Source organism: Sarcophilus harrisii, chromosome 4 (genome assembly GCF_902635505.1).
Source record: "Sarcophilus harrisii chromosome 4, mSarHar1.11, whole genome shotgun sequence".
Taxonomy (NCBI): domain Eukaryota; kingdom Metazoa; phylum Chordata; class Mammalia; order Dasyuromorphia; family Dasyuridae; genus Sarcophilus; species Sarcophilus harrisii.
In genome coordinates, this window is record NC_045429.1 from 454,778,695 (window position 1) to 454,795,966 (window position 17,272).

The window sequence follows — 17,272 nt, forward strand, 5'->3', positions numbered from 1 at the left end:
TTGAAAGGATGTTCCAAATCCAAAGATGGGCTCTCCGATGCATCGTTAGTCTGATACATTTGACCCAGTGAACCTTCTGCTAGGCATTTGTCTCAAGGAGGGCAATGATAGAAAGGTCCCATTCAAACCAAAATATTTCTAGTAACTTTTCTTAGTATTGTGATCATCTATTGGAAAATGGTTAAAACACATTGTGCTGGGGCAGCTGGGTGGTGCAGTGGACAGAGCACCAGCCCTGAAGGCAGGAGGCACTGAATTCAAATCCAGCCTCAAACACTTAACACGTCCTGGCTGTGTGACCCAGGGCAAGTCACTTAACCCCGTTGCCTCAGCAAAAAACAAACCAAAAAAACAAAAACAAAAACAAAAAATACTACATTGTGCAGATGAATAAAAGGGAACATTGCTGCAACTGAAAAAAAATGAGAAATCCAATGAATATAGGCAATCATGGGAAGATGTATGTGATTTGTGAAAAGTGAAGGGAGCAGAGCCATCAAAACAGCATAGGAATGATTTCAACCCTAAAAATGATGACCCCCCCCAAAAAAAAACAGTTGAAAGAGAATGCTGTGAAATTAGGACGACAAAGCTTGACCTTAAAGAACAGCTACAAGAAGGCACCTTTCTTTTCTTGCAGAGGACTATGGGAATGAGGCAGGTGACGTCAGACACTTTTGCTGTATCCCTCACCTTTCTGCTTTATTCTTTGCTCGGGATGAAGGCTCTTTGGGAGGGGGAGGAGCTGCGGTGGATAATGGGGATGGTGGGGAAACAAAGGATCCCGACCAGAGCTGCGGGACACTGACCCTCCCCATCCGGAATCCTTTCCTTGCGCCGATCCGGCTCCTCACTGGAGGCGGCAGCAGGAGTGGCCGCGGGGACCAACGTGGGCATGTCTCGGGCCCTTCCTCGCTTTCACCACGTGGGGACCGGCCTTGAAGCGCGGGACCCGCAGAAGGTGATGCCCCCCCCCCCGCCCCCCGCAGCCAGTGAAGAGCCGAGGCGGAGGAAACGGCTCCCGAGGAGGAGGCCGCTCCCGAGCGGCCACGCGAGGGGGGGCTCAGTGAGAACAGTCTGGGTTCGAGACTTTGATCCCTGATTTATTGCTTGGCGGTTGGCGGGGCCTCCCGCGGTGGGCGTCCCCGGAAGGGCGGCCGGTCAGCCCAGAGCCGCTCAGGGCAGCAAGGCCCGGGCCAGGATCACCAGCAGCAGCGGCCTCAGTGCCTGGAAGCCGCCGCCGCCGCCGCGGGCCGCCCCGTTGTAGGCCTGGAGCTTGCAGTTCTCGTAGGGCTCCAGGCAGGCGGCGAAGGCCATCACGTGGGCCACGTAGGTCTGCTCCTGCACGCCGTGGAACAGGTGGGCCTGCGGGCCTCGGGCGAAGATGGCCACGTCCTCCCCGCCGTGAGTCTCCGAGACCAGGGGCACAGCGGCCTGCTGCTTGTAGGACACGTGCTCTGCGGGCCGCGGGAGAGCAGGGGGGGAGCCAGCCTGAGTCTGTGAGCCGGACCCTCCCCCCGCTCCCCACACGGGGGCGCAGCCCCAGGGCTGAAAGGGAGCGCCCAGATCGTCTGCGCTGCAGCCCGTCCCCCGAGGCGGAGACCGGGGCCGGGCGGTGAGGAACCGGGCTCTCCCCCTCCCCCTTCCAGCGGAACCTCTGTCTTTGTCCCCACGCCCAGCAAGCTCCTGCCCCTCCCCCCACCCAGCGCGGCCTCCCGGCTTCCCCAGCGCGGCGCCCCCTCTCACCACTGATGCTCTCGTTGACGTCTGGCCTAGTCCCATTGATCTGGTAGCCGGGTCCGTTGCCGTACAAGATGGAAGTGTACGATTTCCCGTCCAGGGCCTTTTTGGGAGCCAATCCTGGAGGAAGACCCAAAGTGAGAGGAGCGAGCAGGACCAGGGACAGAGCCCGCTGAGGAGGGCGCCCCCTGCGGTGGGACCGGGGACAGAGCCCGCTGAGGAGGGCGCCCCCTGCGGCGGGACCGGGGACAGAGCCCGCTGAGGAGGGCGCCCCCTGCGGCGGGACCGGGGACAGAGCCCGCTGAGGAGGGCGCCCCCTGCGGCGGGACCGGGGACAGAGCCCGCTGAGGAGGGCGCCCCCTGCGCTGAGGAGGGGCCCCCTGCGGTGGGACCGGGGACAGAGCCCGCTGAGGAGGGCGCCCCCTGCAGCGGAACCCGAGACAGGCCCCTGCGGAGAGTTCCCCTTGTGGAGGGTGCCCCCTGCAGCAGGACTGGGGACAGAGGCCGCTGCAGAGAGCTCCCCCTGCTGGGCGTTTGGGGCAGTCTGGGGATCTGGCCACCCTTCCTACCAAAGATGGAGCTGCCCCGGTAGGTGTAGCCCCCAAAGGAGAAGACGTGCGAGTGGTCGGCAGTGACGACAATCAGCGTGTCCTGTTCGCTGGTCATCCGGGTGACCTTGTCGATGGTTGAGTCAAACATGACCGCCTCAGTCAAGGCCAAGTGCGCGTTGCCGTCGTGGTGGCCGTGGTCGATCCGGCCTCCTGAATAAAGCCCCGAGAGGGTCAGCTCCTGCCCGAGCAGCGGCCCCTCCCCCGCGCCAGGCCGCCTCCATCAGCGGCCCCTCCCCCCGCCAGGCCGCCTCCATCAGCGGCCCCTCCCCCCGCAGCCCCCAGCCCCCCCCAGCGGGCTCTGCCCCCCCCCCCCGCCGGGCCGCCTCCCATCTGCCCCCTGGTGGATTTCGCTTCCTTTCTCTGTGACCTCGGCCACGCGTCCCGCTCTCTGGTCTCCTCATCTTTAAAGCGCGGGGGGCTGGGGGGCTCAGAGACCCCTCCGGCCTTGGACCCCTGACTGCTCCCCAGCCTCCCTCCCGCGGAGCCAGCCCCGGCCCCCGGGCCCCGCTCACCCTCCACGAAGAGGTAGAAGCCCTTGGGGTTCCGGCTGAGCACCCGGACGGCGATCTCGGTCATCTCCTCCAGGGAGGGGTCGGTGGACATGTTGCGCTGCACCTCGTACTTGGTGTCCACGGGCTCAAAGAGGCCTTGGAGAAACAGGGGCCGTTTCAGCCGCGGGACACACGGCGGCCGCAGGGGGGCGCTGGGCTCGCCCGGCTAGGGCTTCCTGCCCCCAGGCCGCGGGACCGGGGGCACGGGGAGGAGGGGGGGGGGGGGGGGGGGGGGGAGGGGGAGGGGGCGCTGTTACCCAGGATGCGCGTCACGGAGGGGTCCCGCGCCGTTCTCAGCAGCTGATCGCGGTTCCACACGTAGCTGGCGCCCTGGGAAGGGCAAGCACCGTGAGCTTTGTCTGGGGGCCTCCCTGACCGGCGGGGCCTTCTCCCCCTCTCGCCCCGGGACCACGCGTCGTCACCTGTCTGCTGTCCAGCCATTCCTGCACCAGGTTCCGGCTGTCCTTCCTAACTCCGCCCACGGTGCCCGAGTACTCGGGGTCCGGGGTTCCCGCGGGGAACATGTACTTTCGGCCCCCGCCCAGGACCACCTGGAGGACGGAGGCGGGAGCGCTAAGTGGGACCCCCGCTCTTTCCGCTGCCCGCCCCCCTAAGCCCCTCCCAGGGGTCCCCGCCCTCACAAGTCCATTTATTCTCGGCCTTCTCTGTCCCAGCCCTTGTATCTGCCCCTCGGCCCGCGCTTCCTCTCCTCCCTTGGGGCTTTTCCCCGCAGAGGGGAAACCGAGGCAGAAGGTTAAAAAGCGTCATTCCCCTTTTTTAATAAGAGCCTGTTTCGTTCATTTTTTGGTGGATTGTCTAGATTTTATAAATCACTGGAAATCATTAGTAACGGATCTTAAAAGCGCCGTCCTCATCTGAGCCCTCGCCTCCCCCGAAGCTCAGCACCTCGGCTGACCGGCGCCCCCTCCGTTAGCCCCCCGCAAGGGCAGCCCTGAGGCCGCCCCCCCCAGCCCGGCGGCCTTACGTCAATGTCCACGTTGGCGACCAGCTGGGAAGCGATGTCCTTGCAGCCGCCCGCCAGGGCCTCGCGAGGCATGTCGGCGTCCGAGTACCAGTCGCGCGTCACCACGTGGGCGTAGGTGCCCGAGGGCGAGGCGTGCTGCACCCGCGTGGTGGTCACCACCCCCACGGACTTTCCTGAGGAGGGTCAGAGCGGCTCAGGCCCACGGCGCCCCTCCCGGGGCGAGGGGAGAGCCCCCCATCCCCCGGCGGGGGCTCACAGAAAAGCGGGGAACAGCGGAGGCGTCTCTGCCCAACCAGGGTCCGAATTGGGGGGCGGGAGGGGCCCCTGCAAGTGTCACCCGCGCCCGGGGCTCCAGGAGTGGGAGGGGGGCGCGGTGAGGAAGGCGCTTTGGGGAACACAACTAGGAGAGCTCGGTTGGACAGCGGTCTACGAAGGGAAGTTTGGGGGGAAAACAGCTGGGAAGGTAGCCTAGAGCAAGGGGTGAATGTCAAGAAGTGTTCCTAGTTATTCCAGAAGCACAGGAAGTCCCTAGAGCAGGGAGCAACGGGTGCTCTGGGCACCAGGAGGGGAGCGAGCACTGGACTTGGAATTAGGAAGGCTCGAATTGGAATCCAGTCCCCGAGGTTTCCTAGCTGTGTGGTCCTGGCGAAATCACTTATGTTCTCTCTGCCTCAATTTGACCATCTATAAAATGGGCGCAGTGACAGCACCTCTCTCCCGGGGTTGGGAGAAGGCTTTGCAAACTCCAAGGCGCTCTCAGGGCTGGTGATCTGTCCTCATCCTCATTATTCTGACAGCTGCGGGAGGGAGGCGGGGGAGAGGAGGGGCTGGAAGCCGCAAGGTGAGGGGGAGCTGCTGCACCAGTCCAGAGGTGGGTGCTAGAGCCCAGACTGGGGCAGGGCTGTGCTTGCACAGCGGGGGAGGGGTCTAAGCCCCAAGGCTGGTGATTGCTTGGCTCCAGGGGGGTGAGGAAGAGTGAGGAGAGGAGGTGGGGAGCCCGAGGGCCTGGGATGATGATGGCGTCCTTGATGGAAGCGGGACGCTGGAGGAGAGGTGACCTGGGAGAGGCAGGGGACGAGCGCCCCCCCGGCCCGAGCCCAGCTCACCTGCTTTCTTGGCCCGCTGCAGCACCGAGTAGACCTCGTTGCCCGCGGTGGTGTTGCACTGGTCCGTGCGGGCAGCAGCGCTGAGTCCGATGGTTTTGTAGTTGCCCTTCACGCCACAGAGGTAGGCGGTGGCTGTGCCCGCACTGTCCGGGACCTGCCTGTCTACATTGTACGTCTGTGCAGATGACCGCTGGTCAGCTTCGGGGCCGCTGGCAGAGCAGGTCTGACCCCCTCGGCTGACGTCCCTCATCCTTGATGGCGCCTGGCCGCACGTACTCCTGCCCGTTGCTAAGGCCCCCACCCCAAGCCCTCCTCCCTTCTTTCCTCCCACATTCCCCAGGGATGCTCCATCCCCATCCCCAGCAAACAGCCTGGGGCAGCGGCCCAGGTCCCCAAGGTCTCCTGCTGTGTTTTCCCTGCCCCTCGCCTCCATGATGTACCTTGGAAAGAGCCACGTAAGGGAAGCGGTCCATAGCCAGGGGGGTCTCGGGGCCCAGATGACCTGCCTTTTGTCCTTTGAGTATGCGGGTGGCCGTGATGGTGGGCAGTCCCATCCCTGCAGGGAATCGTTTGGGACTGAGGAGGGGGCTTGGGACCAGAGAGTGCGGTTTGGGTGGGGAGGGACCTCACTGTCGGGACAGTCGACTGGGCATTCTGGGGAGGTCTGGGGGCTGGCAAGATCTAGGCCAGCCCACACTCACCGTCCCCCAGGAAGAGGATGAGGTTCTTGGCTGCCGTGTTGATGGGCTGTAGCTGCTGGGCTGTCTTAAGAGCAGTCACCGCCTGCCGGTTCCAGAAATCAGGGTCTTGTTCTTCTTCTGTGGGCACAACACCAGGACCCCGGGCTGGAGGGTACGTCCCTATCCTTCCTTCCCCATCCTCCCCTCCCCAGGCCTCTGGGCCCAGATGTCCCAAACCATTGAAGACCAGACCGGGGGGTGGAGGGGATCTTGGAGAGCGGAGCTGCTAGAACTAGAGCCATCCCTGGAGGCCATCTGCGTAGCCCTCCTGCCTTACTGACGACGACACAGAGTCACAGATCTCTTGGATGCTAAATGTTGGGCACTTTCCACCCCCACCGCCCATTTTTCACAGGAAGAAACTGAGTCCCACAAGAGGGCAGGGGCTTGGTGAAGCTCATCCGGTGAGTAAGCGGTCCTCTCGTGACACTTTTCCAAGCTACCTTTGCCATTCCGAAGATAACCCGGGGCATCTCTGGATCCTCAAAGCACCTCGGGCTTCCCTGTTCCCAGAGGCTCATCGATCCCCACTTTGTTTCAGTGGCCCTCTGACCACACATTTTGGTAGATGTGAGGAAGGTGCTCCCACATTTGGCTCCCATTTTGGTAGGTGCTCCCACATTTAGCTCAATCCCGCCTCCTGGGTCAGGGTCACCCAATGGGACCCTCCTCCTGGTTCCTTTCTATCAGGGAAGCTCCTCAGAGGGGCTTACCTGGGATGACCCCATCCGTGGTGTGGAAATAGAGGCCCACCAGCAACAAAGCACAGCTTCCCCACATCCTGAGGCAGAGCGGGAGACACCTGGTGTGTCTCTGGGGCACTCGCTTGCTTAAGAGCAGCCCGTGGGGACTTTGGCCCCAAAAAATGATCTCTCTGCTTCCTGGAAGATACTCTTTCTCAGAGAATACCCCACCCCCTCCTGACCCGCACCCTTCTGTTGTGGAGCCAATAGTGGTGGGAGGGGACTGGGGTCAGTCCCCACTTCCAGGTCAGGTGATTCCCGAGCCATCCAGTTACCGGGACAGGAGTTAATTCACAGAAGCACAAAATGTCACAATGAGGAGAAAACTTTCTCTGTAGATGAGTCACGGGAACCCAGCCCTAGAGCTGGCAGGTGCCTTGAAGGCCTTGCAGCCCATCCCCACTTTACAAAGGAAAGTCCTTGCCCACGTCTTGAATGTCCAAAGCCAGGGCCTCCCAGAATTCCCAAATGCTGGCTCTTTCCATGGTGCCATGTATCCCATACCAGTTAGAGGCTGGGCTCCATTTTGGGTCTCCTGGTTCCAAATCTAGAGCTTTTCCAGCTCTCCTCATCCAGAACAAACCTAAGTGGGGACAGCAAGTCAGGATGTGGGATTCTGGGCAAGTCATTTAACTAATCTGCCTCAGTTCTTTCATCTGCAAAATGGGAATAATAAAAATAATTGTACCAATTTCCCAAGGTGATTGTGAAGGTGAATGTGTTTTGTAGATAAAGGCTTCTGCAGATCTAAAGGTGAGCAATAATCATTATTAGGTTTGTTATCAATGTAATATTATCCTTCTCCTCCTCTTCATTAGGCCTGTGGCAGATGATAGTCCAAGATCCAGAGGTGAGTCAGCCTTTTGGCTCCACAGATGTTCAGACTGAGAAGAGCTGAGAGCTGTGAATAATAGCAGAGAAGGGGGTAGACACGTCAGGGCCAGTTCTCTGTGACCTTGAAAACACTCCATCCGGTCTTCCTCCACCTTGTCCCAGAGACCCTGGCCTCTTGCTTGTTTCTTAAAATGACTCCATCTTCTGATTCCATATGTAGTCCCTTGTAGGTCTTCCCCCACCCATGCTGGGTGTTCTCTGCTTCCTGGATCCCTGGCTTCCTTCTAGAACAAGCCTTTTCCAGGCTTCTCTCATCTCGGTGCCTTCCATCTGAGCTTAGCTCCAATTTAACGTGTTTGTCCAGTTTTTGCCTGTTGTCTTCTTCATTAGAGTGGGGTACTTGGGGGCAGGGATTTTTTTTTGGTCAATTTTGTATATTCCCAGCATCCAACATGGTGCTTAGTAAACAGTAAGCACTTAATAAATGCTGGTTGCTCTTTTTTGTGGCTTAAATACAGGAGCCCTTTTAACAGCAAACTCCCTGATAAGGGTGTCTACAAATGTTGCCTCCACTGCTCTTCTCTCTCTCCCTCTCTTTCTCTCTGTCTCTGTCTCTCCCTCCACCTGCATCTTTGTCTCTGTTTCTGTCTCTGTCTCTCTTCCAAGCCCTTTACAATCTGCTTTCAGACTTCATCATTCAACCAGAACCTCTGTTCACAAGGACCTCTTAAACGCTCACCTCAATAAGCCTCTCTCCAGCCCTGGCTTCTGCAACATTTCCGGCTGATCGTTCTCCCAGGTAGTCATGTCTCTGCTCCTTGGCTCCTCCCACCTGGATGACCAGCATCTCTCCATCCCATGAGCCGGCTCTTCATCTAGGTTGTACCTGCTAACTCTGGTGTCCTCCAGGGTTCTGTCCTGGGTCCCCATGGCTGCTTCTTCACTGTTTCTCTTGATGATCTCTTTCAATGATCCTTTCTATGCAGTTGATTCCCAGATCCTTATCTTAGCTTGTCTCCTGATCTTCAGGACCAGGGAAGAGGAAGACACTTAAGTTATTATTGCATCATCAAGATTCTGGTCAAGGGAGGGATTTCCAGGTCTTCCCCCCTTCCCCCTGCAGTTTGCTGAGCTAAGAAATCAAGGAGTTACCAGCGTGGCAATTAATGGAATGTGACCAACAGACCCTTTGTTCAGTGAAAGCAGCCGCTGTGTGCCAGGGCTGTGCCCCACCCACTCTGAGGGCACACCAGCTGGCTCTGTGCCTCTGCGGTTTATATTCTTTCTGGTGAACTTCTTCCTCTCCAGTAGCTCAAATCTGATAAGGACCTAACTGGTTTAGAAGCGGCACCGGGAGGAAGCCATAAAACCAGGAGTCTCTGCCAGAATCGTTCCTGGGTCCCCGGAAACGAAAAATGAGTACTTCTGCTCAGCAGATATTCCCCCCGTGGAGTCCCTAACCACCCTGGCAGTTTGCATTGTCATCATCTTCCAGAGGAGGAAACTGAGACTCAGACAGGTTAAGTAACCTGCATAGTCACAACCAGTAAGCATGAGGGCATCTTCACTCTTCTGCAACCTTGAATGCTGACACCCAGATCTCCTTCATTCATCCAAACCTTCACTTCTGCCCATCTTCTATCTCCTCCCTTTCTCAACCAACCAGCTTGAGAAAGTGTCTGTATTTGTTACTTGCTCTTCCTGTCCTCATGTTATCCTCCTCCTTTTCTTCTTCTTCTTCTTCTTCTTCTTCTTCTTCTTCTTCTTCTTCTTCTTCTTCTTCTTCTTCTTCTTCTTCTTCTTCTTCTTCTTCTTCTTCTTCTTCTTCTTCTTCTTCTTCTTCTTCTTCTTCTTCTTCTTCTTCTTCTTCTTCTTCTTCTTCTTCTTCTTCTTCTTCTTCTTCTTCTTCTTCTTCTTCTCCTTCTTCTCCTCCTCCTCCTCCTCCTCCTCCTCCTCCTCCTCCTCTTCCTCCTCCTCCTCCTCCTTTTTCTCCTCCTTCTCTTCTTTCTTCATTGTAATGCAAATACTCCATTAGAATTTTAGAAGGTACAGAGAACTAAATGCTAGGGGGACCAGGAAAAGGGTCCTTACAATAGGTGTCCCTTGAGCTGAAGGGGACTAAGGATTTTTTGTTTGATTTATTATTTATTTTGAACATTCTTTCCTTTTTAGATTTTGAGTTCCATTTCTCTCCCTCCCTCCTATCCTTCCTCCATTCACTGAGAAGGCAAACAATATGATATTAATTATACATATGAAATCATGCAAAATATTTCCATATTAGCCATATCACATTTCCATCCCATTTCTGTTTATCCTTCTCTCTCTCTCTCTCTCTCTCTCTCTCTCTCTCCTGTCTATTCTCAGAAGTCTGTCTTGTTTCCTACCATCATTGCCTTCTTCCTTATCATTCCCTTCTTGTCCTTCTTTTCATATCTCTTAATCCCTTTCTCTCCTATCTCCCTGTTACGTAGAATAGATTTCTACACCGAATCATGTTGTGTGTGTGTGTGTGTGTGTGTGTGTGTGTGTGTGTGTGGTCTTCCCTCTCTTCCAAGGAGTGAAGTCCAAGAATTCCCTGCCACCTTTCCCCTCCTCATTTTCCCTTTCACTATAATTTTTTTTCCTTTGCATTCTTCCTTTATGTGAGAAAATTTATCCCCATTCTATAACTCCCTTCCTTCTTTTCTCTTCTCCCTTTTTTGGATGATCCTCCCAACATAATTGACTCCCATGAATGTCTTCTTGTTTATTCATATTCCTTCAAACTTCCCTACTAATGATAAAGGTCTCGGGAGTAACATATGGGAAATAGATTAACCTGAGTCTCTTATAAATACTCTATCCATATTCCTTCAAACTTCCCTATTAATGATAAAGTCTTAGGAGTAACATGTGGAAAGTAAACAGATTAAGTTGAGTCTCATAAATATTCTTTTCATGTTTCCCTTTTTATGCTTCTTTTGAATCTTCTATTTGAATGTCAAATTTTCTATTTTGCTCTGGTCTTTTCATCAGTAATGCTTGAAAGTCTTCTATTTCATTAAATACCCATTTTCATTTGAAGGATTATACTCAGTTTTGCTGGATAGGTTATTCTTGGTTGTAATCCCAATGCCAAACCTCTGATCCTTCAATGTAGAAGTTGGCTAAATCTTGTGCGATCCTGACTATGGCTCCATAATATGTGAACTGTTTTTTTTTTTGTTTTTTTTTTTTTCGGTTGCTTGCAATATATCTCCTTGATCTAGGAGCTCTGGAATTCAGTTACTATATTTGTAGGAGTTTTCATTTTGAAATCTCAGGAGATGATCAGTAGATTCTTTCAATTTCTAATTTACCATAAGGATCCAAGATATCAGCATAGCTTTCCTTTTTAATTTTTTTTAATATATAATGTTTAAGCTCTTTTTATTATCATGGTTTTCCGGTATTTCAATAATTCCTAAATTATCTCTCTTCAGTCTATTTCCTAAGTTAGTTGTTTTCTAATGAGATATTTTAACATTGTTTTGGACTTGGCTTTATTATTATTTTTTAAGTCTCGTGAAGTTATTAGCTTCCACTTATTCAATTCTAATTTTTAAGGAATTATTTCCTTTAGTGAATTTTTGTATCGCCTTTTCCATTTGGTCAGTACTGCTTCTTAAAGAATTCTTCAGTGAATTTTTGTGCTTATTTTATCATTAGATGAATTATGGTTTTTTGTTTTTGTTTTTCCGGAGGCAATCGAGGTTAAGTGACCTGTCCAGGATCACACAACTAGGAAGTGTTAAGTGTCTGAGAACAGATTTGAATTCAGGTCCTCCAGACTTCAGGGCTGGTCCTACTCACCGCACCACTTAGCTGCCTCAAATTCTGGATTTTTTTAAGGCGATATTTTTTCCAGTATTTTTTGTGTGCCTCTTTTGCGAAGCTGCTAATTCTTTACTTATAATTTGCTTGCATCGTTCTCATATCGTTCCTCAATTTTTTTCTCTATTACTCTTTTTTTTTTTTTAAGTCTTTCAGGAATCCTTGTCAGATTTGGTTCCAATTGGTATTTTCCTTTGAGACCTTTTTGCATAGTTCTTTTCAGATTTCAGTTGTCTTCTTTTGAATTTATGTCATGGTCTTCCCTATCATCATTGTAACTTTTATGATCACATTTTAAAAAAAATGTTTACTCATTTTTTCAGCCTACTTTTTATACTTTGTACTTTATGTTAAAGTTGGAGTCTTCTCATCTTGGGTAGGAAGGTACCATCCTAAGCTTTAGGGCTTTTTGGTGCTACTATTTTCTGAGCTAGTTCTAGGGGTTTCAGAGTTTTTGGTGCTTCCAAGGTAGTGTGATCCTAGGAGAGGTGTGGTCACTGCTCTCCTACTCTGCACTCTGGTCTTTACCCAGGAAAGGCCCCTGTAGTAATATTCCTCTTAAACCTGGAATTGTGACCAGGCCCCTTGTGACAAATCACAAATACTACTCATCATCCTGGAACTGTGGCCCAGAGCTGCTCATGGGCAATAGAATTGTCAGTCAACACCAACTGTACCCAGTGCCAGCAAAAGGTCTGAGGGAAGTGAGGGGATTAGGATGGAAAGTAATTGATTGTGGGCACTGAGTGAACCATACTGATCCCATCTTGTAACTCAGTTCTGAAGGGAACTCAGTTCCCTTTTTATTCAATTATGGTTCTACTCCAATTTCTTTCCTGTAAGAAAAATTTATTTAATTGCGGGAATTGGGAAAAATATGATTGTATTGTTTGAGTCTAGTGTGTGTGGTTGAGAAACTGGACCCTTAACAAGAACCTAGGTTATGTTGACCAGAAACACAGTGAGATCCTGTTGGAATCTTTACAAAGTGTTAAGCCATTTGGAGTTAATTTAATCTTAGAGTTATTTTGGGCCAGAACTTGAAACAAGGTACTAAGTGGAACTGATTGAACAATGCTTGTGTTCACACCTCTAGAGAGCTCATAAATATCTAAGTAACTCAACGGAGTTCATAGTTTGGGAGATTCAGAGTCTAGAAAGAGATATCTGAATTCATACCTTCCTTAGGGTCAGAGAGCATGCTGGGAGATATCCCACAATCCCACTCTCGGAGAAGTAGCATAAATACAGTTCCAGTGAATGACTCAAGGGAGTTCTGGGGAACTTCAACTGGGGTTGGAGACAGAGCACTCTGGGAGATACAGAAGCATACTCGCCTCAGTTGGAGATTGAGAAGCCACAAGTCGGTGCTGGCTGGAGGCTGAAGAAAGCAGAGGCAGAAGCCAAGGACAAAGCTGAAAGAGCCAAGCAGAGAGTTAGGCCTCAACTAACCGGGCTAATTTGGAAAGAGAAATAAACGTTTGCATTTTTACCAGCTGGCTGCGATTTTGGAGTAATTATTTATTTCAATAAGGCTGCCTCCAGGAAAACCTCCACATTTTGGCGCCCAACGTGGGGCTGACAGGCCCCTCAGCTGATTTCAGTGGAAAAGCTCCGATCCTGATTTCAGTAGAAAAGCCTCTGATCCTGATTTAAGTGGAAAAGCCTGTGACCCTGATCAAGTGGAAAAGTCTCTTCAAACTCAGAAATTAAAGTGAGTACAACAAAGAAATTTTGTTAAAAGAGTTAAAGTAGAATTTCGGCTAAGATGGGACAATTCTTTAGAAAACAGCCTTCTGTTTCTGTACAAGGAAAATGTTTAGAGAGCATTGTTAAAGTTATGGAAAGTGAAGGTTTGATTATAAATATGGAGCAGATCCCTGAACTTTTACAAACTGTTAAGAACATATGTCCTTGTTTCTCTCTGGAGAAAGAGTTGGAATTGGATGAATGGAACTTAGTAGGAGAGGATCTTTGTCAATTCTGTAATAAAAATGGCCCTAACTCAATTTCTAAAGACATATTTAATGCATATAATTTAATACAACTGGCTATAAGAAGCTATTTAAGTGTTAAAATGAAAAAGAAGAAAGTGCCAACTAAACTAGGTGATAAGCAGGAAAATTCAGATAATGGAGTTAAGTACAATCCTGAGTGTGATACTTCACAGCAGGAGGAATTAGATCATTCCTCATCTAATGAAGAAGAGGAAAAGAGAGAGGCAGAAATACAGTCAGCTTCTCCTGTGAAGCAGAATATGACAAGATTAGAAGAAGCATTAATTAAAGCAAAAAATAAAGGAGAAGATATATCTGATTTTATACATGCATATCCTGTAATGGAAAAGATTGACTCTTCAGGTCAAAAAGAGAGACAATACACTCCTTTTAATTTGGAAAAACTTAAAGATTTGAAAAAAGGATTGCACTCTTTATGGGGCTACATCATCTTATGTGAAGATGTTGCTAGATAATTTGTCTTATGAAATCTTAACCCCGAATGATTGGAAATCCATAGCGAAAACATGCTTAGAACTGGGGCAAAATTTGTTGTGGCTTTCAGAGTATCATGAATTATGTAGGCTTCAAGCTCAACACAATAGGCAAACAGGAGCTATTGTACAAGTGGCTTTTGACCAATTAGCTGGTGAAGGTCAGTATGCAGAAAATTCAGAACAGATTTATTATCCTATACCAGTGTATGAGCAGATTTCTAAGGCTGCAATAAAAGCTTGGAATTCTCTCCCTGGACAGAAAGATGGAAATAAAGCTTTCACAAAAATAGAGCAAGGTCCCAATGAACCTTTTGCAGATTTTGTGGGACGTTTGCAAACAGCTGGAATCAGAACCATTGGAGATAATACTGCTACAGAAATAATGACGAGACATCTGGCTAAGGAAAATGCCAATGAGATTTGCGAAAGAATTATATGGGGACTAGACAAAGATGCTCCTTTAGAGGAGATCATAAGACGCTGTGCCACAGTGGCCACAAATGCTTATTATACCCAAACTATGATGAACATGGAAAGACAGGATCCCTCTTGGCAAGGGACTTCTAGAGAAATTTGTCGATGTTTTCAGTGTGGAAAAGTTGGACATTTGAGAGCTCAATATAGATATGGAGATAGAATGAGAAGACAGGGTGAGAGAAAACCCAAAATCCCATGTCCAAAATGCAATCAAGGTTTTCACTGGGCCTCTGAATGTAGATTGACCCAGAGAAGTAAGAGGCAGGGCTCAGCTCCTAAGTATCAAAGGACAGGTGGGGCATAATAGCAGCTGAGGTTACACCCAGAGAGTCTTTAGAAATTCAGGACTCTGATGTCATCAACCAACAGAAAAGCAATCAGGATTACAGTTGGGGAGAATACAGGCCTTTTTACCAGGGCAGTGTCCAGTGCAAACAGCTCCAATATAATTACCAGATGATAAAGAGAAAGACCTCAAAACAAAGGAGAAGATTCAAGAAACATTTGACACTGAAGGAGCATGGCTGACAATGAGACTGTTAAAATAACTTTAAAAACTTCAGGAATCATTGGATTTTCTAACACAAGATGAGACTATTTCAAGGTGTGGAAAAACCAGCAAGAATTTTAACTAATGGACAATGGATTTCTTTGGGACTATTTTTAGAACTTATGGACATGTATAATGTTATATATGAAAAAATTGTTTACCTCAAAGCTTACAGGAATCATTGGATTCCTGGCACATGAACTAATGGACAATGTGTAAATGTGTAAATTCTCATGTTAATTCATGTTGTTTGTTACATTACTACTAGCCTGTGTTATATTACTATGTGCTTATGTAACTATGTGTAATGCCTACCATAATGATGGATTTATGTACACCTTGTTTCAAGTGAGCCCCTCGAGAAACGCCCTAATCTGATTTGATTTTCTATTTCCTTTGGTATTTTCAGCTCCCTTCCTGAGATGTCAGGGAAGGCATGATCACCTTTTTGGAGTTCTCACCTCCTTAAGAAGTCAAGGAGGTTATGATCGCCTATGTTCTAAATCAAAAGAAAAGGGGAGATGTTGGAATCTTTACAAAGTGTTAAGCCATTTGGAGTTAATTTAATCTTAGAAAGAGTTATTTTGGGCCAGAACTTGAAACAAGGTACTAAGTGGAACTGATTGAACAATCTTGTGTTCACACCTCTAGAGAGCTCATAAATATCTAAGTAACTCAATGGAGTTCACAGTTTGGGAGATTCAGGGTCTAGAAAGAGATATCTGAATTTACACCTTCCTTAGGGTCAGAGAGCATGTTGGGAGATATCCCACAATCCTACTCTCGGAGAAGTAGCATAAATAGAGTTCCAGTGAGCGACTCAAGGGAGTTCTGGGGAACTTCCACTGGGGTTGAAGACAGAGCACTTTGGGAGATACAGAAGCATACTCGCCTCAGTTGGAGATTGAGAAGCCACAAGTCGGTGCTGGCTGGAGACTGAAGAAAGCAGAGGCAGAAGCCAAGGACAAAGTTGCAAGAGCCAAGCAGAGAGTTAGGCCTCAACTAACCGGGCTAATTTGGAAAGAGAAATAAACGTTTGCATTTTTACCAGCTGGCTGCGATTTTGGAATAATTATTTATTTCAATAAGGCTGCCTCCAGGAAAACCTCCACAAGATCCAAAGGCTGAGGTAGGGAGTTTTCTCACAATTTTATATCTCAAGAAACATATATGTCTTATCTGAAAACTGGCCCCACACTAATTGATCAGTTAATGTTGCCATGCTCCTTTGACTGTCTAGACATTTTGGGGAGGGAGATGCCTCTTTTTCTGATTTCAGGGAACTCCATCTTTTTACTCTTTCCTTCCAACTTGAAAAGTCCCTAAACTGTCATTAGGTAATCAGATTACCTAACATTGTATTGCTTCATTTAATTAATGGGTTGTATTTGATTCATTTTTAATGTATAGAAGTCTATCTTCCCTTGAATTTGGGCTCCAGGTCTAAGTCGGGGATTCCCATTTTGTTGGATAGTTGGCACACTTCACTTAATAAATCTCAATGCATGGAAGCTCAAACCTTTGTTTTCCTCAGTCATCTCATCTTTTGCCTGCCCCAGGTCCCCTGTAATCTCTTTCTGATCAGTTTGCGACCCCCTTTTCTGTCTCTGGGCTGAGAGTTTCTGATACTGCCACAGTTGGCTCCGAGATCCAAAGCCGATGTGACTGCCATGTTCCTGTGGACATCCTCAATTTCATAACATAGGAAAATGTCTCCCTTTTGTTGACTCTGTTCTGCCAAAATTTGAATTGAAGTATTATTTTAAAATTGTTTGAAGGGGAATGTTGGAAGAGTTCAATTGGGCCTTGGCCTGGACTCCACCATCTTTGGCATCAGACTGTCACTCTCTTCTAAACCCTTTATAATCTGGTTTCACACCATGTTCTTTCATTGACCTTGCTCTCTCCCAAGTTAGCAATGACCTGACCGACAAATTGAACAGCTTCTTTTCAGTCATTTAACACTGCTGGCCGCCATCTTGAACATCTCCCTGCTCTTGGCTTGGGATGATTTTTTCCTGGTTCTCTTCCTATGCATCTGATCCCTGCTTAGTTTCCTTTGCCAGGTCTCCATGCCCGCCGACCCTGTGTGTTCCCAGCTTTCTGGATCAGGACTTCTCTTGTCTCTCTCCAGTCTCTCACTTGATGATCTTGCCAGATCCCAGGGGCTCTCTGTGTAAATGACTCCCAGATACAGACATCCCTAGTCTCTTTCTGAGCTCCAGTCCTGCATCATAAACGGACAAGTGGGCATTTCCAATTGGATGTTTCCTTGGCATCTCAAACTCAGCATATCTAAATCAGAAGCAGTTGGTTTTCCCCTCACACCCAGCCCAATTCTGAGCTCCTCTCTACCGAGGATGTTGGCATCCTTCCAATCATTCAGGTTCCCAAACCCAGTATCATTCTCAGCCCTCCTGTCTTCCTACTCTCCAGCCCCCTCGCTCAACCCTTTGCCAATATTGTGGTCCTAACTCCACAGCCTTGCATCTAGCCTTTTTCCTCTACTCCCATAGTCGCCACCTAATTCAGACCCTCATGACCTTTCATCTAGACTATTGGGAGTCATGAGGGAATAGTACCTAC

At 49.6% G+C, this 17,272-nt stretch overlaps 1 protein-coding gene across 1 annotated transcript; it reads right to left on the bottom strand.

The window, feature by feature from the left end:
- Positions 1-408: 408 nt before the first annotated feature.
- On the bottom strand, positions 409-6,513 carry LOC116423490 (intestinal-type alkaline phosphatase 1-like). Its single transcript, XM_031968142.1, has 11 exons — positions 6,447-6,513; positions 5,695-5,811; positions 5,434-5,549; positions 4,994-5,168; positions 3,888-4,060; positions 3,325-3,453; positions 3,160-3,232; positions 2,864-2,998; positions 2,310-2,501; positions 1,747-1,860; positions 409-1,457 (listed from the first exon to the last, which is right to left on the bottom strand). Exons 1-11 carry the CDS (start codon positions 6,511-6,513, stop codon positions 1,177-1,179), a joined length of 1,572 nt encoding a protein of 523 aa, XP_031824002.1. The 3' UTR covers positions 409-1,176.
- Between the last annotated feature and the right edge of the window lie 10,759 nt (positions 6,514-17,272).

Coding starts and splice junctions, on each gene's coding strand:
- LOC116423490 (XM_031968142.1), bottom strand. CDS start 6,513: ATGTGGGGAAGCTGTGCTTTGTTGCTGGTGGGCCTCTATTTCCACACC. Junction 5,812..6,446: donor CACGGATGGGGTCATCCCAG/GTAAGCCCCTCT, acceptor TTGTGCCCACAG/AAGAAGAACAAGACCCTGAT. Junction 5,169..5,433: donor CTTACGTGGCTCTTTCCAAG/GTACATCATGGA, acceptor TCATCTGCACAG/ACGTACAATGTAGACAGGCA.